The following is a 22,156-nucleotide window of genomic DNA, read 5'->3' as shown; positions in this document are numbered from 1 at the left end:
AACGACGGAGAGGGAGAAGGGGGGCCTTGCGGTCCCCGATTTTAAGAAATACTCGGAGGCTTCGGTACTAGTCCGAATTATAGATTGGAACAGGAACCGCGGGGAGAAGAGGTGGGTAATGATGGAGGAGGAAATGACAGGGAGCCCAATAGGTAACCTTCCCTGGATTCAGGAGAAAAGTCGGATAGAGATAGGGAAAAAAGGGATGGAATTGGCGAGTCATACATTGAACATTTTCGGTAAATGGAGGAGGACTGGGGGAATATCGCCGTGGCCCACCCCCATGATCCCCATTTTCGGGAACATAAGGTTCCCTATGGGAATGGAACCCCTTAATTATCCACATTGGAAGTGGGGACAGGGGCAGAGAGTTAAAGATATATTAGTTGATGCAGAATGGACCCCGATCCAAGAATTGATGGACTCAAGGGAGGGGGAGTATATGGACAAGTGGAGATATGCCCAGATAAAATCTTTTGTGAAGAGCCAGGGATCCAGGGAGGCCCTAAGCAGAGACTTAACTCCATTTGAGGAAATGTGTAGAGGCAGAGGGCAAAATAAGGGGATGTTGTCAAGGGTATATAAGATTCTTAATGAGAGTGAGGATCCTACAAAAGTGTTGAGGGAGAAGTGGGAAAAAGATCTGGGGAAGACATTTACGGAGGTACAGTGGAAAAAAGTATTAAATTTGGCCAGTAGATCTGCAATGCCCACAAGAGGACAGGAGGCAGGGTATAAGATTTTTGTAAGGTGGTATTACACACCGGATAGATTGAGTAGAATGTTCCCGGGTGCCTCATCATTGTGCTGGAGATGTGGGGAGGAGAGGGGAGATATTATGCATATTTTTTGGGGATGTAAGAAACTTGGGGGTTACTGGGCGGAGGTTGGGGGTATAATAAAGCAGATCACAGAGATTGAGACATGGGAGGATCCCGCACTATTTCTCTTGCACAGTAATGGATGGTCAATCAAAAAATATAAAAATTCCCTGCTGAAATCCCTGATTAATGCGTCAAGAATATTAGTAGCAAGACATTGGAGATCGACCCAAAGCCCAACAATACAGGAATGGATTAAAGAAGTGGCAGAAACACAGAGAATGGAGGAATTAACTAGTCATATTAAGGGGGAGGGGCACCTACATGAGAAGAGATGGCGTCAATGGGAAAAGTTTAAGAATGAAGCGGAATATGAAAGGTTGGCAAGGGGAATGTGAAACGTCAGAAAGACCCCGGGGGGGTTCAGTGGCGGAAGAAAGAGAAGGGTAAAAGAAGAGAGGACCCAGTGTATGAATGAAGGAGGGGTGTGTATAAATGGGAGATGAGAGTAAAAAGTAAATGTGAGTAATAGTAATGAATGAGTAATAGAGGTGATCAAGGGGAAATTTACAAGACACCTAGGTTTGGAGGATCCTGGCAGATGTAGTATGGTAAAGCGAGATGTTTAGAGTAAAGAAGCTCCATATCTAGCAAGAGAGGAAGGAAAGAAGAAAGAAAAGAAAATCCCTGTTTTGATAAAAGTAACTTTTGTATGTGGCTAGAAGGTAATATCTCTGTCTTGGATTTTAAGGATTGATTTTGTAAAAATGGAATGATATAAATAAAGATATTTAAAAAAAAAACTGACTGGGAGACCAGGAAGAATTGCTAAATGAGGCCTGATTTTTAGAGATTTAGTGACTTTAGTTTGGCTCTATATTTTGCTGGGATCAACGGAAAACATTTTAATCCCTGGTTGGTCATTCGTCTAATGTCAGCACTTGGAATTCTTAGCTGGCTATGGACTGAAAAAGAAAGACGAGATGATCTTTTAGTTTAACTTCAAGCCCAATTAAAGCCAATATTAAATAAAAGGCAGCCATGGCAGTTATTGAATATTTTGTATTAACTTTGGAAATAGCTCTTTCTTGAAAACCCCATTATGCAGCTGTGAGTATATCCATACAGCTTAACCTTTTCGGGACCGGCCACCTACCCCCCCTTAAGGACCAGGCATTTTGCGCGGGAAGGGGGTGCACGCGTTTGGGGGGGGGTCAGGCGGCCGGATCCCGTCTGTGGCTGCCTGGATTTGTGTTCCCCTATGGTGGCCTGGGCCCCCCCCTTCTGCCAGCAGCCTTCACTTACCTTCCAGGCTCCAGCGATGAGCCGCATGGAACCCTCTTCTCCAGCCGGCCTCTCCGTTCTGTCTGACGATCAGTTCCGGGTCGCGGCTTGATGACGTCATCAAGCTGGGACCCGGCGCTGACGTCAGACGGAGCAGAGATGCCGGCCAGAGCGGAGGGGGGTGCCGATCGTCGCTGGAACGGCAGGGAGGTGAGTGGATCCTCTTCTTTCCCCCCCCCCCTGCCCCCGCAGCTGTCAAACTGATCACTACGATCCGACGGCGATCGTAGTGATCATGTTATCAGCAGCCATACGCGATGGCTGCTGATCACTCGGGGGAGATGTCGGCTGTCATATGACAGCTTAATCTCCCCCTCCGGGTGCGCACGATCGCGTCGGGAGCGGAAATTGCGGGCCGGCGTAGATCTTACGCCGCATCAGGCTAGAACAGCCACAAGTGCGGCGTAGGATCTCATAGAGGCGGTCCCGAAAAGGTTAAAGAGGAACTCCAGTGAAAATAATGTAATAAAAAAAAAAAGTGCTTCATTTTTAAAATAATTATGTATAAATGATTTAGTCAGTGTTTGCCCATTGTAAAAACTTTTAAATCCCTGATTTACATTCTGACATTTATCACATGGTGACATTTTTACTGCTGGCAGGTGATGCAGCTGCTGCTTGCTTTTTTGGCAGTTGGACACAGCTGTAAACAGTAAAACAGCTGTTATTTCCCACAATGCAACAAGGTTCACAGACAGGAAACTGCCAGGACCATGGTGCTCAGTTTGCTGATTGGGATGAACTTCAATTTTTGGACACGGTTTCTCTTTAAAGAGATAATAAAGGCAAAAAAAAACAAGAAAAAAAAAAAAAACAATTCGACTTCTTGCAGCCCCCCTGGAGTCATCCTGTACCTGCACCGCCCTTCCGGGACCCTCCAGCTAGCTGCAGGGACCCCTACTAGCTCCTGTGTAAATTGATCGCGAAGATGAACAGGAGTCCGGCCAGCAGTGGAGGAGGATCAGGAGATACCCAGAGATTTCCCTCTACTGAAATATTTCATTTTTTCTACCCACACTTCAGATTCACTTTAACCACTTTCGGATTTCCCAGACGCTTAACTACGCCCCTATTGACTTAATTAGCGGATCAGGGGCGTTTATAAACGCCCCTGCCGCTATTGTGCTGTGCGGGCGCGATCGCGCGCGTGCACGCGCGCGCTCCCGCGCGCCCCCGCTCCCGCGCGCTACCGCGCTCCCGCCCGCGGGTGCGCGCCCCCGTGCGTGCACGTGCACGTGCACCAGCTTCATTTATTTCTGGGTGGGATTGATGAATGGGAGTAATTACTCCCATCACCAATCAGATGCCTGTAACCATGAATGAGCACTGCTATAAGCCAATAGCAGTGCTCATTCATTTGTGAGGTTTACAAACAATGTTGCCAGCACTTAAAGAGAATCTGTATTGTTAAAATCGCACAAAAGTAAACATACCAGTGCGTTAGGGGACATCTCCTATTACCCTCTGTCACAATTTCGCCGCTCCCCGCCGCATTAAAAGTGGTTAAAAACAGTTTTAAACAGTTTGTTTATAAACAAACAAAATGGCCACCAAAACAGGAAGTAGGTTGATGTACAGTATGTCCACACATAGAAAATACATCCATACACAAGCAGGCTGTATACAGCATTCCTTTTGAATCTCAAGAAATCATTTGTGTGTTTCTTTCCCCCCTGAGGGGGGAGTGCATAGCAGAACCACAACACTGAAGAACTTGGCAGCCTTCCAGACACAGGCTGACAAGTCTGACAAGGGAAAGATACATTGATTTATTACAGAGACTGTGATAGTACAAAGTGCTGCAGTAAGCCAGAACACATTAGAATAGCTTTTGGAACTTGTAGGATGATAAAAAACAGGATGCAATTTTTGTTACGGAGTCTCTTTAAGAAGATACAGTTACCTTGTAATCACTCCTGAGAGGATTACAAGGTAACTGGATCTTCTTTTCTTGTAGTCTGACTGCCACCTAGAGGATTTTATAAATATACCAGGACTTATAAATAAATATACCAGGACTATATACCCCTGATCAACCCTGATTAACCCTGATCAACCCTGATCTAATCCTAGCCTCCCTTGCTTTTTTTTTATGGTTAGAAATATAGAAATAGTGTATCTTTTCATTTTTTTCTCTTTTTTCTTTTTAAAATGCATAGAGAATAACATTATTACTAAAATAAAATATCACCCTTGAAAAGCCTAATTTGTGGCGAAAAAAACAACCTATAGATCATTCACATGTGATGAGTAGCAATAAAGTTATCAGTGAATGAATGGGAGGAGCGCTGAAATGTAAAAGTTGTTTTGGTTTTAAGGGAAGAAAACCTGTGATCCTGAAGTGGTTAAAGTGGATCCGAGGTGAACTTTTACTCATTGCATAATTGTGTTCCTTTCCTATTGTTTATAGGGCATTCCTCAAGCCAAATACTTTTTTGTTTTTGTTTTAATACTCTAATTCCCTATAACTAAATAAACCAGGCCCACAGGTTTTCAGAGAGCCTTGGCAGTAGCAAGGGCTTATGGGAGCTCAGTCTGGGCAGGAGGAGGAGGTGGTGTTACTAGCCATTTATTTCAGAGGCAGAGGGGAGGAGGGGGGATTAGGTTTATTTCACAGGCTTAGTGATCAAGATACAGATAAGCTTGGCTGTGTGTAATGTTTACAAACAACATGGCTGCTGTCATTGTATCACAGAAAGAAATATTTTTCTTTTAAAGCCGTTTGCAGCTATATTTTCTGTGTAAACTATCTAAACTTTAGATAAAATATATAGACCAGTTACTTGTTATAGTTAGTTTTTCATCTCGGATCCGTTTTGAAGAGAACCCGAGGTGGGGATCTTAGAATGAAATCTATACACAGAGGCTGGGTCTGGCTATAGTGCCCAGCCTCTGTTATTTGAATCCCCCCTGCGCTCCGCTCTCCCCCATAAATTACAGCCGCGCTGTCGGGCAATGTTTACCTCCCTAGTGTCACTCACGCCGCTCCCCCGCCTCCTGCAGAGCGCTGGTCCCCGCCCACTTCCCTTCCCTTGCCGCTGATTGGAGGGAAGGGATGCGGGCGGGGACCGGTGCTCTGCAGGTGGCGGGGGAGCGGCGTGAGTGACACTAGGGAGGTAAACATTGCCCGACAGCGCGGCTGTAATTTATGGGCTAGAGCGAAGCGCAGGGGGGACTTAGGGGGGATTCAAATAGCAACAGAGGATGGGCACTATAGCCAGACCCAGCCTCTGTGTATAGATTTCATTCTAAGATCCCCACCTCGGGTTCTCTTTAAGTGGGAAGAATATGGAGGCTGCCATATTTATGTTTAAACGATGCCAATTCCCTGGCTGCTGCTTCTATACCTCTAATAACTGAAAGCACTGGCCCAGAACTAGTATACAGATCCAGCCTGGTAACTGCATGCCGGTTCCAGGTGTGTTATTCACGGAATAAAATAACAGCAGCTCCAAACTGAAATGGAAAAATTCTTAAAACCTGACCGTAGAAAAGGATTAGTGTAACTTGGGTAAGAGTCACCAGTTACATGCAAAAGTCAAACCACCCTTTAAAGCAGACCTGAACTCAGAACTTCCTCTCTGCTCTAAAAAATAAGCAACAGCATAATAGCCTTTACAAAAAAAACATTTATTACAGCTGCTACAAATCCAGCAATAAATCTGCAGGGTGTTTACTTCCTGCTTTCATGGAAGCAGACATAGGGTTAACATCCTGTATTTACCAATTAGATGCTCTGCTTTGGCAGCCGGCTGACACAGCTGAGAGATCAAATTACAACTTGTGATTAGAGACAGATGAGGGTGAATTAGACAGGCTTAACTCTCTAAATACATACAGGGTGCATTTCTCTGTGTTTTCTTTTTGTCCTGTGCGAGAGTAAAGGCCCATACACACGTCCGTTTTTTGCGAACGACGGATCGTAAAACGACCCGTCGTTCAGTCGTTCGCCTGCTAAATCGGGCGTGTGTACAGACCGTCGTTCGCGTGATAAGAGTGAGTTTGAGCGATCCGCCGGGCGAACGACGGTCTGTACACACGCCCGATTTAGCGGGCGAACGACTGAACGGCGGGTCATTTTACGACCCGTCGTTCGCAAAAAACTGACGTGTGTATGGGCCTTTAAGCTCCACTTTAAATGACTACATAGAACAAAAGATAAGCACCTGCGTTCCAGTTTATTTTGCACCTGCACTTTCCTCATGTGCGGATGGCTAGAGCAATGGCTGGAGGTCTGGACAGGATGAATAATGCACACATACCTTCAGAGCAGCAGAATTGGCTTGTTCATCCACAACAGCTTTCTTCAGCACCTGGTTCTGGGCTCGCAGCTGGAAATACAAGACAAGACATTCACAGCTCATTCCTGTGTGCTCCAGGCATAGGATAATAAAGTGTAAAGTAAATGTGCTCCAGGGATAGGATAATAAAGTGTTTGTAAAGTAGGACTTGCAGTGTGACGAGATAAACATGTCTTTATAGAGGACCAAACCTGCTTAGAACCGCCTGCGTTCCATTTTTCTATATCTTTTAATCCCTTTACATTTTGCAAATGATTTAGAATGAATAACCTATGCTAGTCAATGCAATAATCCATTCAAAAAACTTGGAGCAGTGTGTCCTTGTCCACATTAAAATGCATGGTTAGCCCCCCCCCCCCCCCCTCCTCCCATTGTATGCTGCGAGAGACACACAGTCTCTCCTTGCAGCGTCGTGACCCAGAGGTCATGAAAGTGAAAGTGGGCCAATGCATCCCACGGGAGCAGCGGTTTTTGAGGCTACTTGATCCGCTTGACTCCCGAATGAAGTATCCTACATTATTATTATTATTATTATTATTATTATTTTAGGAGCCCACCTCTGCCTCTCTTCAGTGTTCTCCCTAGCCTCTTTTAGCCAGGTGCTCCACCCGGCTAGTTTTGGTGAGCACCCGGCTGTCATCGGCACACCTCCTCCTCTGCTGTAAGCAGAATTGCTCACAGAAGTACTGGCCCTGCATTCTCATCTCGCCCCACCCAGCTACTTTTTCATGCCACCCGGCTGGAAAAAATTTCTGGGGAGAACAAGGGTTAATAATCCAGAGCCATCAACCAAAGGTCTCTCTGGCTGGGCCGCGTGCATCCTACAGCACGTGGCCGTAACCGCACTCCGCCTTAGTATGACGCCACCGATGCACAACAATCGGCGCCTGCACAGTAGGTCCAACTCGGCCTACGAGAAGAGGATCCTGGGGGGCTGTTAGGTGAGCTATGGGGGGCAGAGAGGAGAACGAGGGGAGCGGTGGGCATAAGCTCACTTGAGCTCTGGTATCCTTTAAGCCTGGCACACACTTTTAATTCTGATTGGCCGAGCACTGACCAATTTTACCCCCTCCGTGTAGTAGGCGGGTTTATCTACACAATCTGCTCATAATATTCAATATCCGTTGACCCTCATACTACATGACGGAGGTAAAATTCGCCAATCAAAATTGATGGTGTGTAGCAGACTTAAAGCCTGGTACATTCATCCAATTTTGATTGGCTAACGAATGGCCAATTTTACCACCTCCATGTGGCATGAGAGCCAACGGATATTGAGCAGATTGTGACGGTAAGCTCTCATAATACAAAGGAGTGGTAAAAGTATGTGTGTACCAACCTTTAGGGAGCGTACACACATCCAATTTTGATTGGCCAATCTTACCACTTCCATGTAGTATGAGCAGTCCTACACAATTTGTGCATATTATTCAAAATTTGTTGACCCGCATGCTACATGGAGGTTTTACAATTGACCGTGATTAACTAATCATAATTGGATGTGAGTATACACCCCAAAGCCTTGTACACACCTTCAGTTTTGATTGAGCCAATCACTGGCCAATTTTACCACAACCACGTACCATGAGGGCTTACAGCTCATAATATTCAAAATCTGTTCTCCCTCATATTACAAAGAGAGGGTAAAATTAGCCAATCAAAATTGAAGCTGCGTACGAGGTTTTAGGATGCATACACACATATACCGTAATTCTAAGTAGAAACGAATAAACTCCTGCGCCTAGCAATAAAATGTTGCTTACACTTTAATAAAATCAGAGCATGCATTTTAAATAATTGTGTATGCTCTGATTTTATTAAAGTGTAAGCAACATTTTATTGCTAGGCGCAGGAGTTTACCTTGTTTCTTTACGGTGGGGGTGGGAGTAACTCCATATGCTCCGTGCAGCCCTTTAATACTATATTTTACAAGCGCTGCAACATTTTGTTAATTTTTGTTAATTTTTAAACACATCTAATTCCGATTGGACAATTTTTCCACTTCAATGTAGTAAGGGCCGACAGATTTAGAAAATGATGATCAGATTGTGTAACTGCGGATGTGTAGGGTGATCGAATCACACCCAGGAAGGAAAAAAACACAGACACCGGGAGCCCCAATGGTGTATTAAGGGCTCAGCCACACTAGAAGCGCTTTTCTGAGTGCTTGTGATTGATTAGCCGCGATCGCAACAATTTTTACCGCAATTTTAATGAAAGTGAATAGGAGGGGTTTTTAACGAGACTCTGAAGTCTCTGAAAAATCATCTTTTTATTTTAAAAAATGGTGTTTAACATCTTTGGCCTACCTAAACCGTCACATCCCCGCCGCTGTACACTAACTACATTCCCCCAAACTCCCCCGGGGGAAATCCGGGCAGCGCTTCCGTGAGAGGCAGAGCTTTGAGCCGCAGCTCTGCCTCTCAGCCCAGATCGCCGCCTCTCCCCCGCCCCTCTCAGTCTTCCTTCACTGAGAGTGGTGGGGAGGAGGAGGAGGAGATCCGCCGCTGATAGACGGGGGCATGGAGGTAGAGAACCATCTAGGTAGACTTTATCTCAGGTCAAGTGTACCTGGGATGGGGCAGCAGGAAAAATATGATATATTCCTGGGGCTTCCTCCAGGCTGATCGTTCCCTCTCCCATTGGATCCTCTGCAATTGGCTCTGGAAAGTCCCCCCCCCCCCCCCCCCCGTCGCGCTCCTCTAGCCAGGAGCGTTCTGCACCTACGAGTAGTACCGTGCAGACACAGAAAGCTCCTGGCGACAGAAGCGCGATGGCAGCACACGCAGCCTGACTGGAGGACATTCCGGGGCCAACTGCGGAGGATCCAATCAGCACAGGAGGACGGCGTGGGAGTGACCAGCCTGGAGGAAGCCCCAGGTATGTATAATTTCTTTTTTCTCCTGCCCTATCCCAGGTACACTTTATTTCACAAACAGCCTCCCTTATGTCAGCTGATCTCAGCCTCTACACCCTCTCCTGTACGGAAGCATCCTCCTGTTACACATAAATGCCATTTCCTCTGCCTGATGAAGTTAAAGTTTAATTCAGTTTTACGAGAACAATTTAATTTGCACTTCATGGATTAGAGCCGACCAAAGTCCTGCAACTTAGTAACACATTAAAGAGAATCTGTATTGTTAAAATCGCACAAAAGTAAACATACCAGTGCGTTAGGGGACATCTCCTATTACCCTCTGTCACAATTTCGCTGCTCCCCGCCGCATTAAAAGTGGATAAAAACAGTTTTAAAAAGTTTGTTTATAAACAAACAAAATGGCCACCAAAACAGGAAGTAGGTTGATGTACAGTATGTCCACACATAGAAAATACATCCATACACAAGCAGGCTGTATACAGCCTTCTTTTTTAATCTCAAGAGATCACTTGTGGGTTTCTTTCCCCCTGCAGCTATCTTCCACTGAAGTGTCAGGCTGTTTCTTCCTGCAGAGTGCAGACAGCTCTGCCTGTATGTAATTCCTCAGTATGTGAAAGCCCAGCCAGCTCAGAGGAGGATTTATCCAGCTTGTAAAAGATAATAGAGCAGAGAGAAGCTGCTGTAATCTAAATAACACACAGGCAGTGTGCAGAGAGGGGACTGGAGGGGGGAGATGCATCACAGAACCACAACACTGAAGAACTTGGCAGCCTTCCAGACACAGGCCGACAAGTCTGACAAGAGAGAGATAAGTTGATTTATTACAGAGATGGTGATAGTAGAACGTGCTGCAGTAAGCCAGGGGACATTAGAATAGATTTTGGAACTTGTAGGATGGAAGAAAACCGGATGAAATTTTTGTTACGGAGTCTCTTTAAAGGCAAGAAAATGGTCAGCCCAGCTACCTAAATGCTCAACCACCACCATCCCTGGAGCCTTCGCAAGACAACCTGTATTATCTCTGAGGACCGGTTCACACTCGGAAGTCGGAACATGAAATGAAATCTTGCCAAAATGTGTGTTTTGATTCCTTCAACAGAACAAGAATCACAGCGGAATCGCCCCCAAAGCACTGCAAGCAGCATGTTTGTGACTTATGCAAATTGCAAACGATGCGGTGAGAATGATCTCATAGAGATACATGAGCACATTAGCAACAGAGCTTTGCTGATCGCCGGTGATCAGAAAGGTGCTGAAAAGTGCCTAAGTGTGAACCAGCCCTTAAAGCGGACCCAAACCAAACATTTTTTTTAATTCAAATTATTTAGTTGCAGCACTCTGACACATACAAAGATAAATAAACACTCCTACAAGCCTATGAGCATTTCAGTGCATGCTTTTCACCCTTCTCTTTTCATAACTAGGGTTAAACAGGTAGCAGCCATTAGCAATTCATCCATTGCCGGACACCCCCTACTCCACCAGTCTGCCAGATTCTGTCCCGGCAATATGAAAGGAAGGGAGGGGTTCCTCCAATAAAATGTAAAATATTTTATATTTGTCATCATGCAGCTGAAAAAAGGCTGCTATTTATTATTATAATTTAGAAAATAGATTTTATTTCTGAAATCTTGTATTTTTAGTTTGGGTCCACTTTAAAGAGAACCCGAGGTGGGCAGATGGGACACAGAAGCACGTTCTCTGCCTCATGACATGCCTGTGTCCCCCCACTGTCGCTCTCTGCCTAGCCCCCGAGATTAGCGACAATATTTGTCTCTAACTTGAAGGTAAACACAGGGGAGTGGGATTCTCTGTTCAAAACACCCGCCAGGGGTTTTCCCGCAGGGTTCCCTGAGCTTCCATTGGGCAGCTCTCTCTCCCTAGCCACACCCCCTGCTGCTCCCCCGCCTCCCTGCGCGCTATGAGACACACAAAGTCTTTCCGTGCGGCGTCGTGACCCAGAGGTCACCAAAGTGAAAGTGGGCCATTGCGGCCCACAGGAGCAGCTATTCCAGATCAGGTAGCCTATTTTTTTTTTTCAGTTCACCTCGACAAAAGCTCAGCTCCGGAGCTTGAAGGACACCTGATCTGAGAGGTGTATGGGGCTGCCCTTTTTATTTCCCTTTACACAATACCAGTTGCCCGGCTGTCCTGCTGATCGTTCATGAAACAGTAGTGTCTGAATCCAAGGCAGGCAGAAAGGGAACCGGACATTTGGGCGCTGCCATAAGCTGTAATAGGAATAACGGTTACAGCGGTGCTTAGAAGGTAATTTTGGCACCGGAAAAAGACGGATCCCAAATTACGAAAGTGTCATTTTGCAGCCACATGAATCGCATCTTTCCCCTGTGTCCATGGCGACCTGGAGGGGGAAAAGTAATTAACGCCCCCAGGACTTGTGCAGGAGCGGGATGAGCAGTTTTTGGCTTCATCCTGCACCCAAATTTCCCAGCACCGTATTTGGATGTATGCGTCTAACTCACACACCTGATACAAGCATGTGGCAACCCCAAACACCTTATCTCCATGCTTGTTCAGGGGCTATGGCTAAAAGCATTGGAGGCAGAGGATCATAAAATGTTCTAGTTCTCAGACAATAGTCATCTAAAACACTTGTCTATACAGTAATAGCATGATGTGTACACAGGAATCTCTTATATATAATAAATTACATCTATGCTGTAAGAATAAAGCCTGATGTGTAGCTGTGTCACTAATAGAGATGGTCAATGAAACGCAAATCATTCTGTGTTGATGCTGATTTATTCAAGTTTTGTATGCAAATTTTATGCAGTTTGAAATGGCCCAAATTCCACCTTTGCAGGATCTGATTGGTCATTTCTCAAGCTGGATACATTTCCATACCAACTTTGCATAATTCTGCATCAGCTCAGAACTATTTGCATCTCACTGACCTTCCCTAGTCACTACTGCAAACATCCAGCTGAGTTAGTGTGCAAACCGACATTCATATAGAATTATATTTTAGTACATTGCAAAAGAGTAATAATTTTATATGAGCTGTAATTTATTTAGACAAGTGCATTTGATTGTACAGAAGATTATGGTAGGGCACGTGACAGAATGGTAATACATGGAATGATGATGGGGCAGTTGATGGGATGGTTATACAGAAGATGAAGAGGCACCTGATGGGATGGTGATACAGATGATGGGGCAGTATATGGAATGATGATGGAACACCTGATGGGATGGGGTCACAAAAGATGATGGAGCACCTGATAGGATGGTGACACAGAGGATGATGGGGCAGTATATGGACTGGTGATACAGAAGATGATGGGATACCTGATGGTATAGTGATACAGGAGATGATGATGATGATGATGGGGCACCTGAAGGGGTGGTGATATAGGTTAAGGATATGAAATAATGATGGGGCAGTCGATAGAATGATGATGGCGTAGTTTATAAAATGATGATGGGGCACCTGATGGGATAGTGACACAGAAGATGATGATGTGGCAACTGATGGAGATGGGGAACCTGATGGGATGGTGACACAGAAGATGATGGGGCACCCGTTCAGATGGTGATACATGTTAGGGATATGGGATGATGATACAGGTTAGGGATATGGGATGATGATGATGATGATGATGATGGGGCACCTGGTGGGATGGTGACACATAGTCTGATGGAGCAGCTGATGGGACAGTAATACAGGTTAGGTATATGGGATGATGATGATGGGGCACCTGATAAGATGGTGACACAGAAGATGATGGGGCAACTGATGGGATGGTGACACAAGTTAGTGATATGGAATGATGATGGGGCAACTGATGGGATGGTGACACAGGTTATGGATATGGGATGATAATGATGGAGCACGTGGTAGGATGGTGACACAGGTTATGGATATGGGATGATAATGATGGAGCACCTGGTAGGATGGTGACACGGGATATGGATATGGGATGATAATGATGGAGCACCTGGTAGGATGGTGACACAGGTTATGGATATGGGATGATGTTGATGGGGCACCTGATAATTTGGTGACACAGGTTATGGATATAGGATGATGATGATGATGGGGCACGTGATAATTTGGTGACACAGGTTAGGGAGATGGGATGATGATGGGGCACCTGATGAGATGGTGAAACAGGTTAGGGATATAGGATGATAATGATGGAGCACCTGGTAGGATGGTGACACAGGTTATAGAGATGGGATGATGATGGGGCACCTGATGAGATGGTGACACAGGTTAGGGAAATGGGATGATGATGGAGCACCTGATGAGATGGTGACACATGTCAGGGATATAGGATGATGATGGGTCAGGTGACGCGCAGCACACGCCCGGCCTCCTCACCTTGGAGTACTCCTGGGCCAGCTTCTGGTACTTGCCCTGCAGCTCCCCGGTGGCCATGCTGCGCGGTGATTGGACAGGCAGGCCGGGCTCTTCGCTCTACCATCCCGGGACGCGGCGCCGGGGAATGGATGGATGGAGCAGAAGACCGGAAGTTACCCTGGAAAACACTTCCCTGCTGACTGCAGAGCCCCGCCCACAGCCGCCGCTCCCGGCCAATAGCCGAGCTGGGCGTCGCCCGCCTGTGACAGCGGCGCTCAGCTGCTCAGCGGGGGAGAGCGGTGATTGGCTGCAGCGGCTGCACGCGGAGGGCTGGGATCAGGTGACGTCACACTAGGGGGAGGAGCTGCGCGGAGCGGCCGTCACATGATCGCTGAGGAGAGACTCGGGGAGCGACTGACACAGTCATTCCGGCTCTTTTGGCTCCCATTAAAGAGCCGGCTCGTGTGGTTCTCAAACGGCTCTTAATTTAATATCACTAGACACCACTCAGATACGGAAGAAAAGCCCCGCCCCGTCTCCATGACAACTCCAGACTGCTTCTCCCTCCTGCTGCTGCTTTGCTCCGCCCCTTCCACCCCTACAAGCTACAGGAGGAGGACTACATCTCCCAGCATGCCTCAGCGCCCTTTATTACAGAGCAGAGCTGTGTGGGGTGGCTGAAGCATCGGCTCCTCTGATTCGCGTACAATCGGCTCTTATGCTGGGCATGCACGGCTCCACGCAGGCTTATCAATCCAGACGCTGATGGCTCGATTGATAATGGGCTCTATTCTCAAAGAGCCAAATTTTCAGCAAAATGTTACCGCTATATTCCCGCCAGCGGTAAACTCCGCATTTTTTCCACATTCACTAATGTTTTCCGCATGAGGGGAAAAAGATGCGGAAACAGCCATTATTCATGCAGGAATCATGCGGTAAAAAGGTCGCATGAAAAAGTGTTTAAAAAAAAAAAAGTTAAAGTCCAGCAAGCACAGCCCTTAACCACCCTGGCGTTCTATTAAGATCGCCAGGGCAGCTGCGGGAGGGTTTTTTTTTAATAAAAAAAAAACGATTTCATGCAGCCAACTGAAAGTTGGCTGCATGAAAGCCCACTAGAGGGCGCTCCTAATCCATATTTCTGATCGCCTCCGGCGATCCGCAGTAACAAGGAAGGCCGCAATGAGCGGCCTTCCTTGTTTCGTTTTGCTCGTCGCCATGGCGACGAGCGGAGTGACGTCATGGACGTCAGCCGACGTCCTGACGTCAGCCGCCTCCGATCCAGCCCTCAGCGCTGGCCGGAACTGTTTGTTCCGGCTGCGCAGGGCTCGGGCGGCTGGGGGGACCCTCTTTCGCCGCTGCACGCGGCGGATCGCCGCGGTGATCGGGCAGCACACGCGGCTGGCAAAGTGCCGGCTGCGTGTGCTGCTTTTTACAGCGAGCAAATCGGCCCAGCAGGGCCTGAGCGGCAGCCACCGGCGGTGATGGACGAGCTGAGCTCGTCCATACCGCTAAGGTGGTTAAGCCTCCAGACTTCATTAAAGTCAATGGGATGCAGAATATATCCCCTACTACTTGTAGGTGATAAAAAATCGGTAATAAACGAAGAAATGATGCGCCTGAACATTTTTGAGAATTGATCTTTTATTGCGGAAAATACCGACTTTTGCGGAAATTTTTCCGCATGAATCCCGCACTTTTATCACACTTTTTCCGCATGCGGAAAAAACATGCGGAACATTTTGAGAATTCCAACTTGACGGTATTTTGGGTGCAAACTTCCCGCATGTACTTTACCGCATGCGGGAAGTCTTTGAGAATAGAGCCCATTATCCGACATGTCTGATCACCACGGGGATCCATTCCACGCTCGATACCCGCGGGCGGACAATAGTGGCGAATTGAGCGGAAGATAAGAAGTGCCGGCGGGGACGAGCGGGAATCGATCCAGGCGCACGCACGGACGAGCGGGGACGCGGCGGGAGTTGATCCGGCGGCTAATCGGCCGCCGGATCGTCCCGTGTATTCCCTGCATTAGAGCCGGTGTAATATCAGAATGTGCCGCCCGGAAGCTCCCTTCCTCACAGAGTTAACGCATGCTGGTTCCGGGGCTGGAGGTTTAATATCAGATAGTGCAGCCCGGAAGCAGCCTTCCTCACTGAGTATCACGCATGCTGGTTTCGGGGCTAGAGGTGTAATATCAGATAGTGCAGCCCGGAAGCAGCCTTCCTCACTGAGTATCACGCATGCTCAGTGGGAAGTTAGATGGTATTTTCCTGAAATATCTCCGCTTCCGCAGCAGGTACACACCCGAAATTTTCAGGGTAGGGAGGGAACCCCCCGATCTAGCTCTATGCCAAATTGCAGCCCCCAAGCCCTACTGGTTCCCGAGACTGATTATCTCGGGAACTAACGGGGTCGGGGGCTGCAATTCGGCACAGAGCTAGATCAGGGGGCCCCCTCCCTACCTTGAAAATTTCGGGAGTGTGCATGGTTCGGAAGCGGAGATATTTAGGACGTTGTACGTGGCTGCACATTTTAATGGGACGCGGGCTCCTACTGCACATGCGGGGCTGCCCATTCTGTCACTACAGCCATCACTATGACACACAGCAGAGAGGGTGAGGGGAGAGCGCTGAGAGAACCCGCCTGGTGCCTTATATACTCCCCCATCATGGAGGGGAGACCCAACCGCCAGACATACACTCACTATACCCGGGGCAAGCCCAGGATCTAAAAGAGAACCTGTAACAAAAAAAGTTCCCCTGGGGGTACTCACCTTGGTAGGGGGAAACCTCAGCGTCCTAATGAGGCTTCCCCCTCCCCTGTAGCTGCAGGTAGTCCAGCGCTGGCTCCCCCGAAGTGTCCCGCAATCCTCCCTCCACAAGCCTGACAAGGCTTGCTATATTTACCTTCCCTGGCTCCAGCAGGTGGCGCTGTTGCGGTTCTCAGCACGGAGATAGGCGGAAATAGCCGATCTCTGTCTGATCCGCTCTACTGCACAGGCACAGGATACTTACAGGAGACTTGCGCCTGCGCCGTAGAGCGGCCTGACAACGATCGGCTATTTCCACCTATCTCCGAGCGGGGAGCCGATACTACGCCTACGCTGGAGCCCGGGAGGTAAATATTTACATCCCCGCTGTTCAGAAGGCCATAGCGAGACGGCCGTGGGACACAGGAGGACGGGGGAAGTCTCATTAGGATCCGGAGACTTCCCCCACCGAGGTGTGAACCCCCCAGGGAAGGTTTTTTTGTTTGTACACATGCTGCTGCTCCATGGTTTGTATGCACACGCTGCTGCTCCATGCTCTGTACACACGCTGCTGCTCCACGCTCTGTACACATCCTGCTGTTCTATGCTCTGTACACACACTGCTGCCCCATGCTCTGTACACACGATGCTGCTCCACGCTCTGTACACATCCTGCTGTTCTATGCTCTGTACACACACTGCTGCTCCATGCTCTGTACACACGCTGCTGCTCCACGCTCTGTACACATCCTGCTGTTCTATGCTCTGTACACACACTGCTGCTCCATTCTCTGTACAGCAAGAGGAAGGAAGGCAGCACCGGAAAGCCACAGGGAGAGTGTGCCCGTACCCAGACCTCAGTGCCCCCTGAGGTCCCACAGATCCATAAAACGAGAAGGGTCGGCACCACTCAAAAGTAATTATAGCTCTTTATTCAAAGTGCATACACGGCAGCAGGACAGACCGCTGTTTCGGGACAATGCCCTTCATCAACTGCATCAGCCATAAAATAAGTGACACTTACACACCCTTAAATAACCCAGGGGCGGACCTGATGGGAGACTCTTACATAATATGTAAATTTTATATCAAGCAAACAAATGAAAAATGAAGCAAAGCATCTGTTTAGACTCACCACATGTTGAACTGTAGCCTCACACGGAAGACGCCATGCATCCGTAGGTCAGGCACGCCCAGCGGGCATGTCTCTAAGCACATCATCCAATTGCAAGCGAGCGGCGCACACTGCGTAAACAAATACAAGGTTAAACGTAACAGGCTAAATATGGCGTCCCAATGTAGAATGGGCACAGCCAATCACCCGCTCGTGGGGCGGAGACCCAGCGCTATGCGCAGAAGGTAAACATATCCGCCTCCCTGTGCTGTCATCCTAAGCTCCTAAGCCAATAGCAGGCCACGCCAGCCGCGATGACGTGCAACCACATAGTCAATCAACCATTCTCTGTACACACACTGCTGCTCTACGCTCTGTACACATCCTGCTGCTCTACGCTCTGTACACATCCTGCTGTTCTATGCTCTGTACACACACTGCTGCTCCATGCTCTGCACACACACTGCTGCTCAATGTTCTGTACACACGCTGCTGCTCCATTCTCAGTACACACACTGCTGCTGCTCCACGCTCTGTGCACACACTGCTGCTCCATGCTCTGTACACACGCTGCTGCTCCATGCTCTGTACACATCCTGCTGTTCTATGCTCTGTACACACACTGCTGCTCCATGCTCTGTACACACGCTGCTGCACCACACTCTGTACACACACTGCTGCTCCATGCTCTGTACACACACTGCTGCTCCATTCTCTGTACACACACTGCTGCTCCATTCTCTGTACACACACTGCTGCTCTACGCTCTGTACACACGCTGCTGCTCCATGCTCTGCGCACACACTGCTGCTCAATGCTCTGTACACACACTGCTGCTCCATTCTCTGTACACACACTGCTGCTCCCTTCTCTGTACACACACTGCTGCTCTACGCTCTGTACACACGCTGCTGCTCCATGCTCTGCGCACACACTGCTGCTCAATGCTCTGTACACACGCTGCTGCTCCATTCTCAGTACACACACTGCTGCTGCTCCACGCTCTGTGCACACACTGCTGCTCCATGCTCTGTACACACGCTGCTGCTCCATGCTCTGTATACACACTGCTGCTCCATGCTCTGTACACATGCTGCTGCTCCATGCTCTATACACACACTGCTGCTCCATGCTCTGTACACACACTGCTTCTGCTCCATGCTCTGTACACACACTGCTGCTGCTCCATGCTCTGTACACACACTGCTGCTGCTCCATGCTCTGTACACACACTGCTGCTGCTCCATGCTCTGTACACACGCTGCTGCTGCTCCATGCTCTGTACACACGCTGCTGCTGCTCCATGCCCTGTACACATGCTGCTGCACCATTCTCTGTACACATGCTGCTGCTCCATGCCCTGTACACATGCTGCTGCACCATTCTCTGTACACATGCTGCTGCTCCATGCTCTGTACATGCTGCTGCTTCATGCTCTGTACACACGCTGCTGCTCCACGCTCTGCACACACGCTGCTGCTCCATGCTCTGTACACACTCTGCTGCTCCATGCTCTGTACACACGCTACCCCTCCATGCTCTGTACGCACACTGCTGCTCCATGCTCTGTGCACACGCTGCTGCTCCATGCTCTGTACACACGCTGCTGCTCCATGCTCTGTGCACACACTGCTGCTCCATGCTCTGTACGCTCGCTGCTGCTCCAGGCTCTATACACATGCTGCTGCTCCATGCTCTGTGCACACGCTGCTGCTCCATGCTCTGTACGCACGTTGCTGCTCCAGGCTCTGTACACACGCTGCTGCTCCAGGCTCTGTACACACGCTGCTGCTCCATGCTCTGTACACACACTGCTGCTCCATGCTCTGTACACACGCTGCTGCTCCATGCTCTGTACAAATGCTGCTGCTCCATGCTCTTTACAAACAATGCTGCTCAATGCTGTGTACACACGCTGCTGCTCCATGCTCTGTACGCACGCTGCTGCTCCATGCTCTGTACACACGCTGCTGCTCCATGCTCTGTACACACGCTGCTGCTCCATGCTCTGTATAAACGCTGCTGCTCCATGCTCTTTACAAACAATGCTGCTCAATGCTGTGTACACACGCTGCTGCTCCATGCTCTGTACACACACTGCTGCTCCATGCTCTGCACACACTGCTGCTCCATGCTCTGTATATACACTGCTGCTCCATGCTCTGTGCACACGCTGCTGCTCCATGCTGTGTACACACGCTGCTGCTCCATGCTCTGTGCACACGCTGCTGCTCCATGCTCTGTACACACGCTGCTGCTCCATGTTCTGTACACACGCTGCTGCTCCATGCTCTGTACACACACTGCTGCTCCATGCTCTGTGCACACGCTGCTGCTCCATGCTCTGCACACACTGCTGCTCCATGCTCTGTATATACACTGCTGCTCCATGCTCTGTACACACACTGCTGCACCATGCTCTGTACACAAGCTGCTGAACCATGCTCTGTACATACACTGCTGCTCCATGCTCTGTACACACGCTGCTGCTCCATGCTCTGTACACACGCTGCTGCTCCATGCTCTGTACACACACTGCTGCTCCATGCTCTTTACACACGCTGCTGCGCCATGCTCTGTACACACGCTGCTGCTCCATGCTCTGTACACACGCTGCTGCTCCATGTTCTGTACACACGCTGCTGCTCCATGCTCTGTGCACGCGCTGCTGCTCCATGCTCTGTGCACACGCTGCTGCTCCATACTCTGTATACACGCTGCTGCTCCATGCTCTGTACACACGCTGCTGCTCCATGCTCTGTACACACGCTGCTGCTCCATGCTCTGTACACACGCTGCTGCTCCATGCTCTTTACACACGCTGCTGCGCCATGCTCTGTACACACGCTGCTGCTCCATGCTCTGTGCACACGCTGCTGCTCCATGCTCTGTGCACACGCTGCTGCTCCATGCTCTGTACACACGCTGCTGCTCCATGCTCTGTGCACACTCTGCTGCTCCATGCTCTGTGCACACTCTGCTGCTCCATGCTCTGTGCACACGCTCCTGCTCCATGCTGTGTACACACGCTGCTGCTCCATGTTCTGTACACACGCTGCTGCTCCTTGTTCTGTACACACGCTGCTGCTCCTTGCTCTGTGCACACGCTGCTGCTCCATGCTCTGTACACACGCTGCTGCTCCATGCTCTGTGCACACACTGCTGCTCCATGCTCTGTGCACACGCTGCTGCTCCATGCTCTGTGCACACGCTGCTGCTCCATGCTCTGTACACACGCTGCTGCTCCATGCTCTGTACACACGCTGCTGCTCCATGCTCTGTACGCACGCTGCTGCTCCATGCTCTGTACGCACGCTGCTGCTCCATGCTCTGTACGCACACTGCTGCTCCATGCTCTGTACGCATACTGCTGCTCCATGCTCTTTACGCACACTGCTACTCCATGCTCTGTACGCACGCTGCTGCTCCATGCTCTGTACACACGCTGCTGCTCCATGCTCTGTACACACGCTGCCGCTCCATGCTCTGTACACACGCTGCCGCTCCATGCTCTGTACACACGCTGCTGCTCCATGCTCTGTACACACGCTGCTGCTCCATGCTCTGTAGACACGCTGCTGCTCCATGCTCCGTGCACACACTGCTGCTCCATGCTCTGTATATACACTGCTGCTCCATGCTCTGTGCACACGCTGCTGCTCCATGCTGTGTACACACACTGCTGCTCCATGCTCTGTGCACACGCTGCTGCTCCATGCTCTGTACACACGCTGCTGCGCCATGCTCTGTACACACGCTGCTGCTCCATGCTCTGTACACACGCTGCTGCTCCATGCTCTGTACACACGCTGCTGCTCCATGCTCTGTACACACGCACGCTGCTGCTCCATGCTCTGTACACACGCTGCCGCTCCATGCTCTGTGCACACGCTGCTGCTCCATGCTCTGTACACACGCTGCTGCTCCATGCTCTGTAGACACGCTGCTGCTCCATGCTCTGTACACACTCTGCTGCTCCATGCTCTGTATATACACTGCTGCTCCCTGCTCTGTGCACACGCTGCTGCTCCATGCTGTGTACACACACTGCTGCTCCATGCTCTGTGCACACGCTGCTGCTCCATGCTCTGTACACACACTGCTGCTCCATGCTCTGTACACACACTGGCCTCAATTCACTAAGATCATGCTGGAGATAAGGCGAGAGAAAACTTTCCACGACAGAGTGAGAGCGTTATCTTATCTCTTCATTCCTCCTCTGCAGTTATTTTCACACTCAGATAATTAACAGCCTGTCTTTAACTTTAGAATTCAGGAGTTATTTTAAGGATTGAAGAGTTAACTTTAGGTTTGCCTGAGGTAAAATGTTTCCTGAATACTACATGCCTCATCACCATGGTGATAACTCTAGAATTGTTATTAGAGACAGGAGAGACGCTTAGTGAATAGAGGCCATTGCTGCTCCATGCTCTGTACACACGCTGCTGCTCCATGTTCTGTACACACGCTGCTGCTCCATGCTCTGTACACACGCTGCTGCTCCATGCTCTGTACACACGCTGCTGCTCCATGCTCTGTACACACGCTGCTGCTCCATGCTCTGTGCACACGCTGCTGCGCCATGCTCTGTACACACGCTGCTGCTCCATGCTCTGTACACA

The 22,156-nt window shown here is 49.1% G+C and overlaps 1 protein-coding gene across 1 annotated transcript in view; it reads right to left on the bottom strand.

Annotated features, from left to right (window-relative positions):
- The window catches only part of PPP1R21 (protein phosphatase 1 regulatory subunit 21), a 96,737-nt gene extending 82,829 nt beyond the window's left edge, over positions 1 to 13,908 (bottom strand). The window contains 2 exon segments of the mRNA XM_068233469.1: positions 6,428 to 6,496; positions 13,690 to 13,908. Coding sequence (XP_068089570.1) covers positions 6,428 to 6,496; positions 13,690 to 13,746 — 126 coding nt within the window. The 5' untranslated portion in view covers positions 13,747 to 13,908.
- Between the last annotated feature and the right edge of the window lie 8,248 nt (positions 13,909 to 22,156).

This window comes from Hyperolius riggenbachi, chromosome 4 (assembly GCF_040937935.1).
Source record: "Hyperolius riggenbachi isolate aHypRig1 chromosome 4, aHypRig1.pri, whole genome shotgun sequence".
Classification (NCBI taxonomy): domain Eukaryota; kingdom Metazoa; phylum Chordata; class Amphibia; order Anura; family Hyperoliidae; genus Hyperolius; species Hyperolius riggenbachi.
Note: the sequence above shows the minus strand (reverse complement) of the source record. Positions and strands in the feature narration are given on the sequence as shown.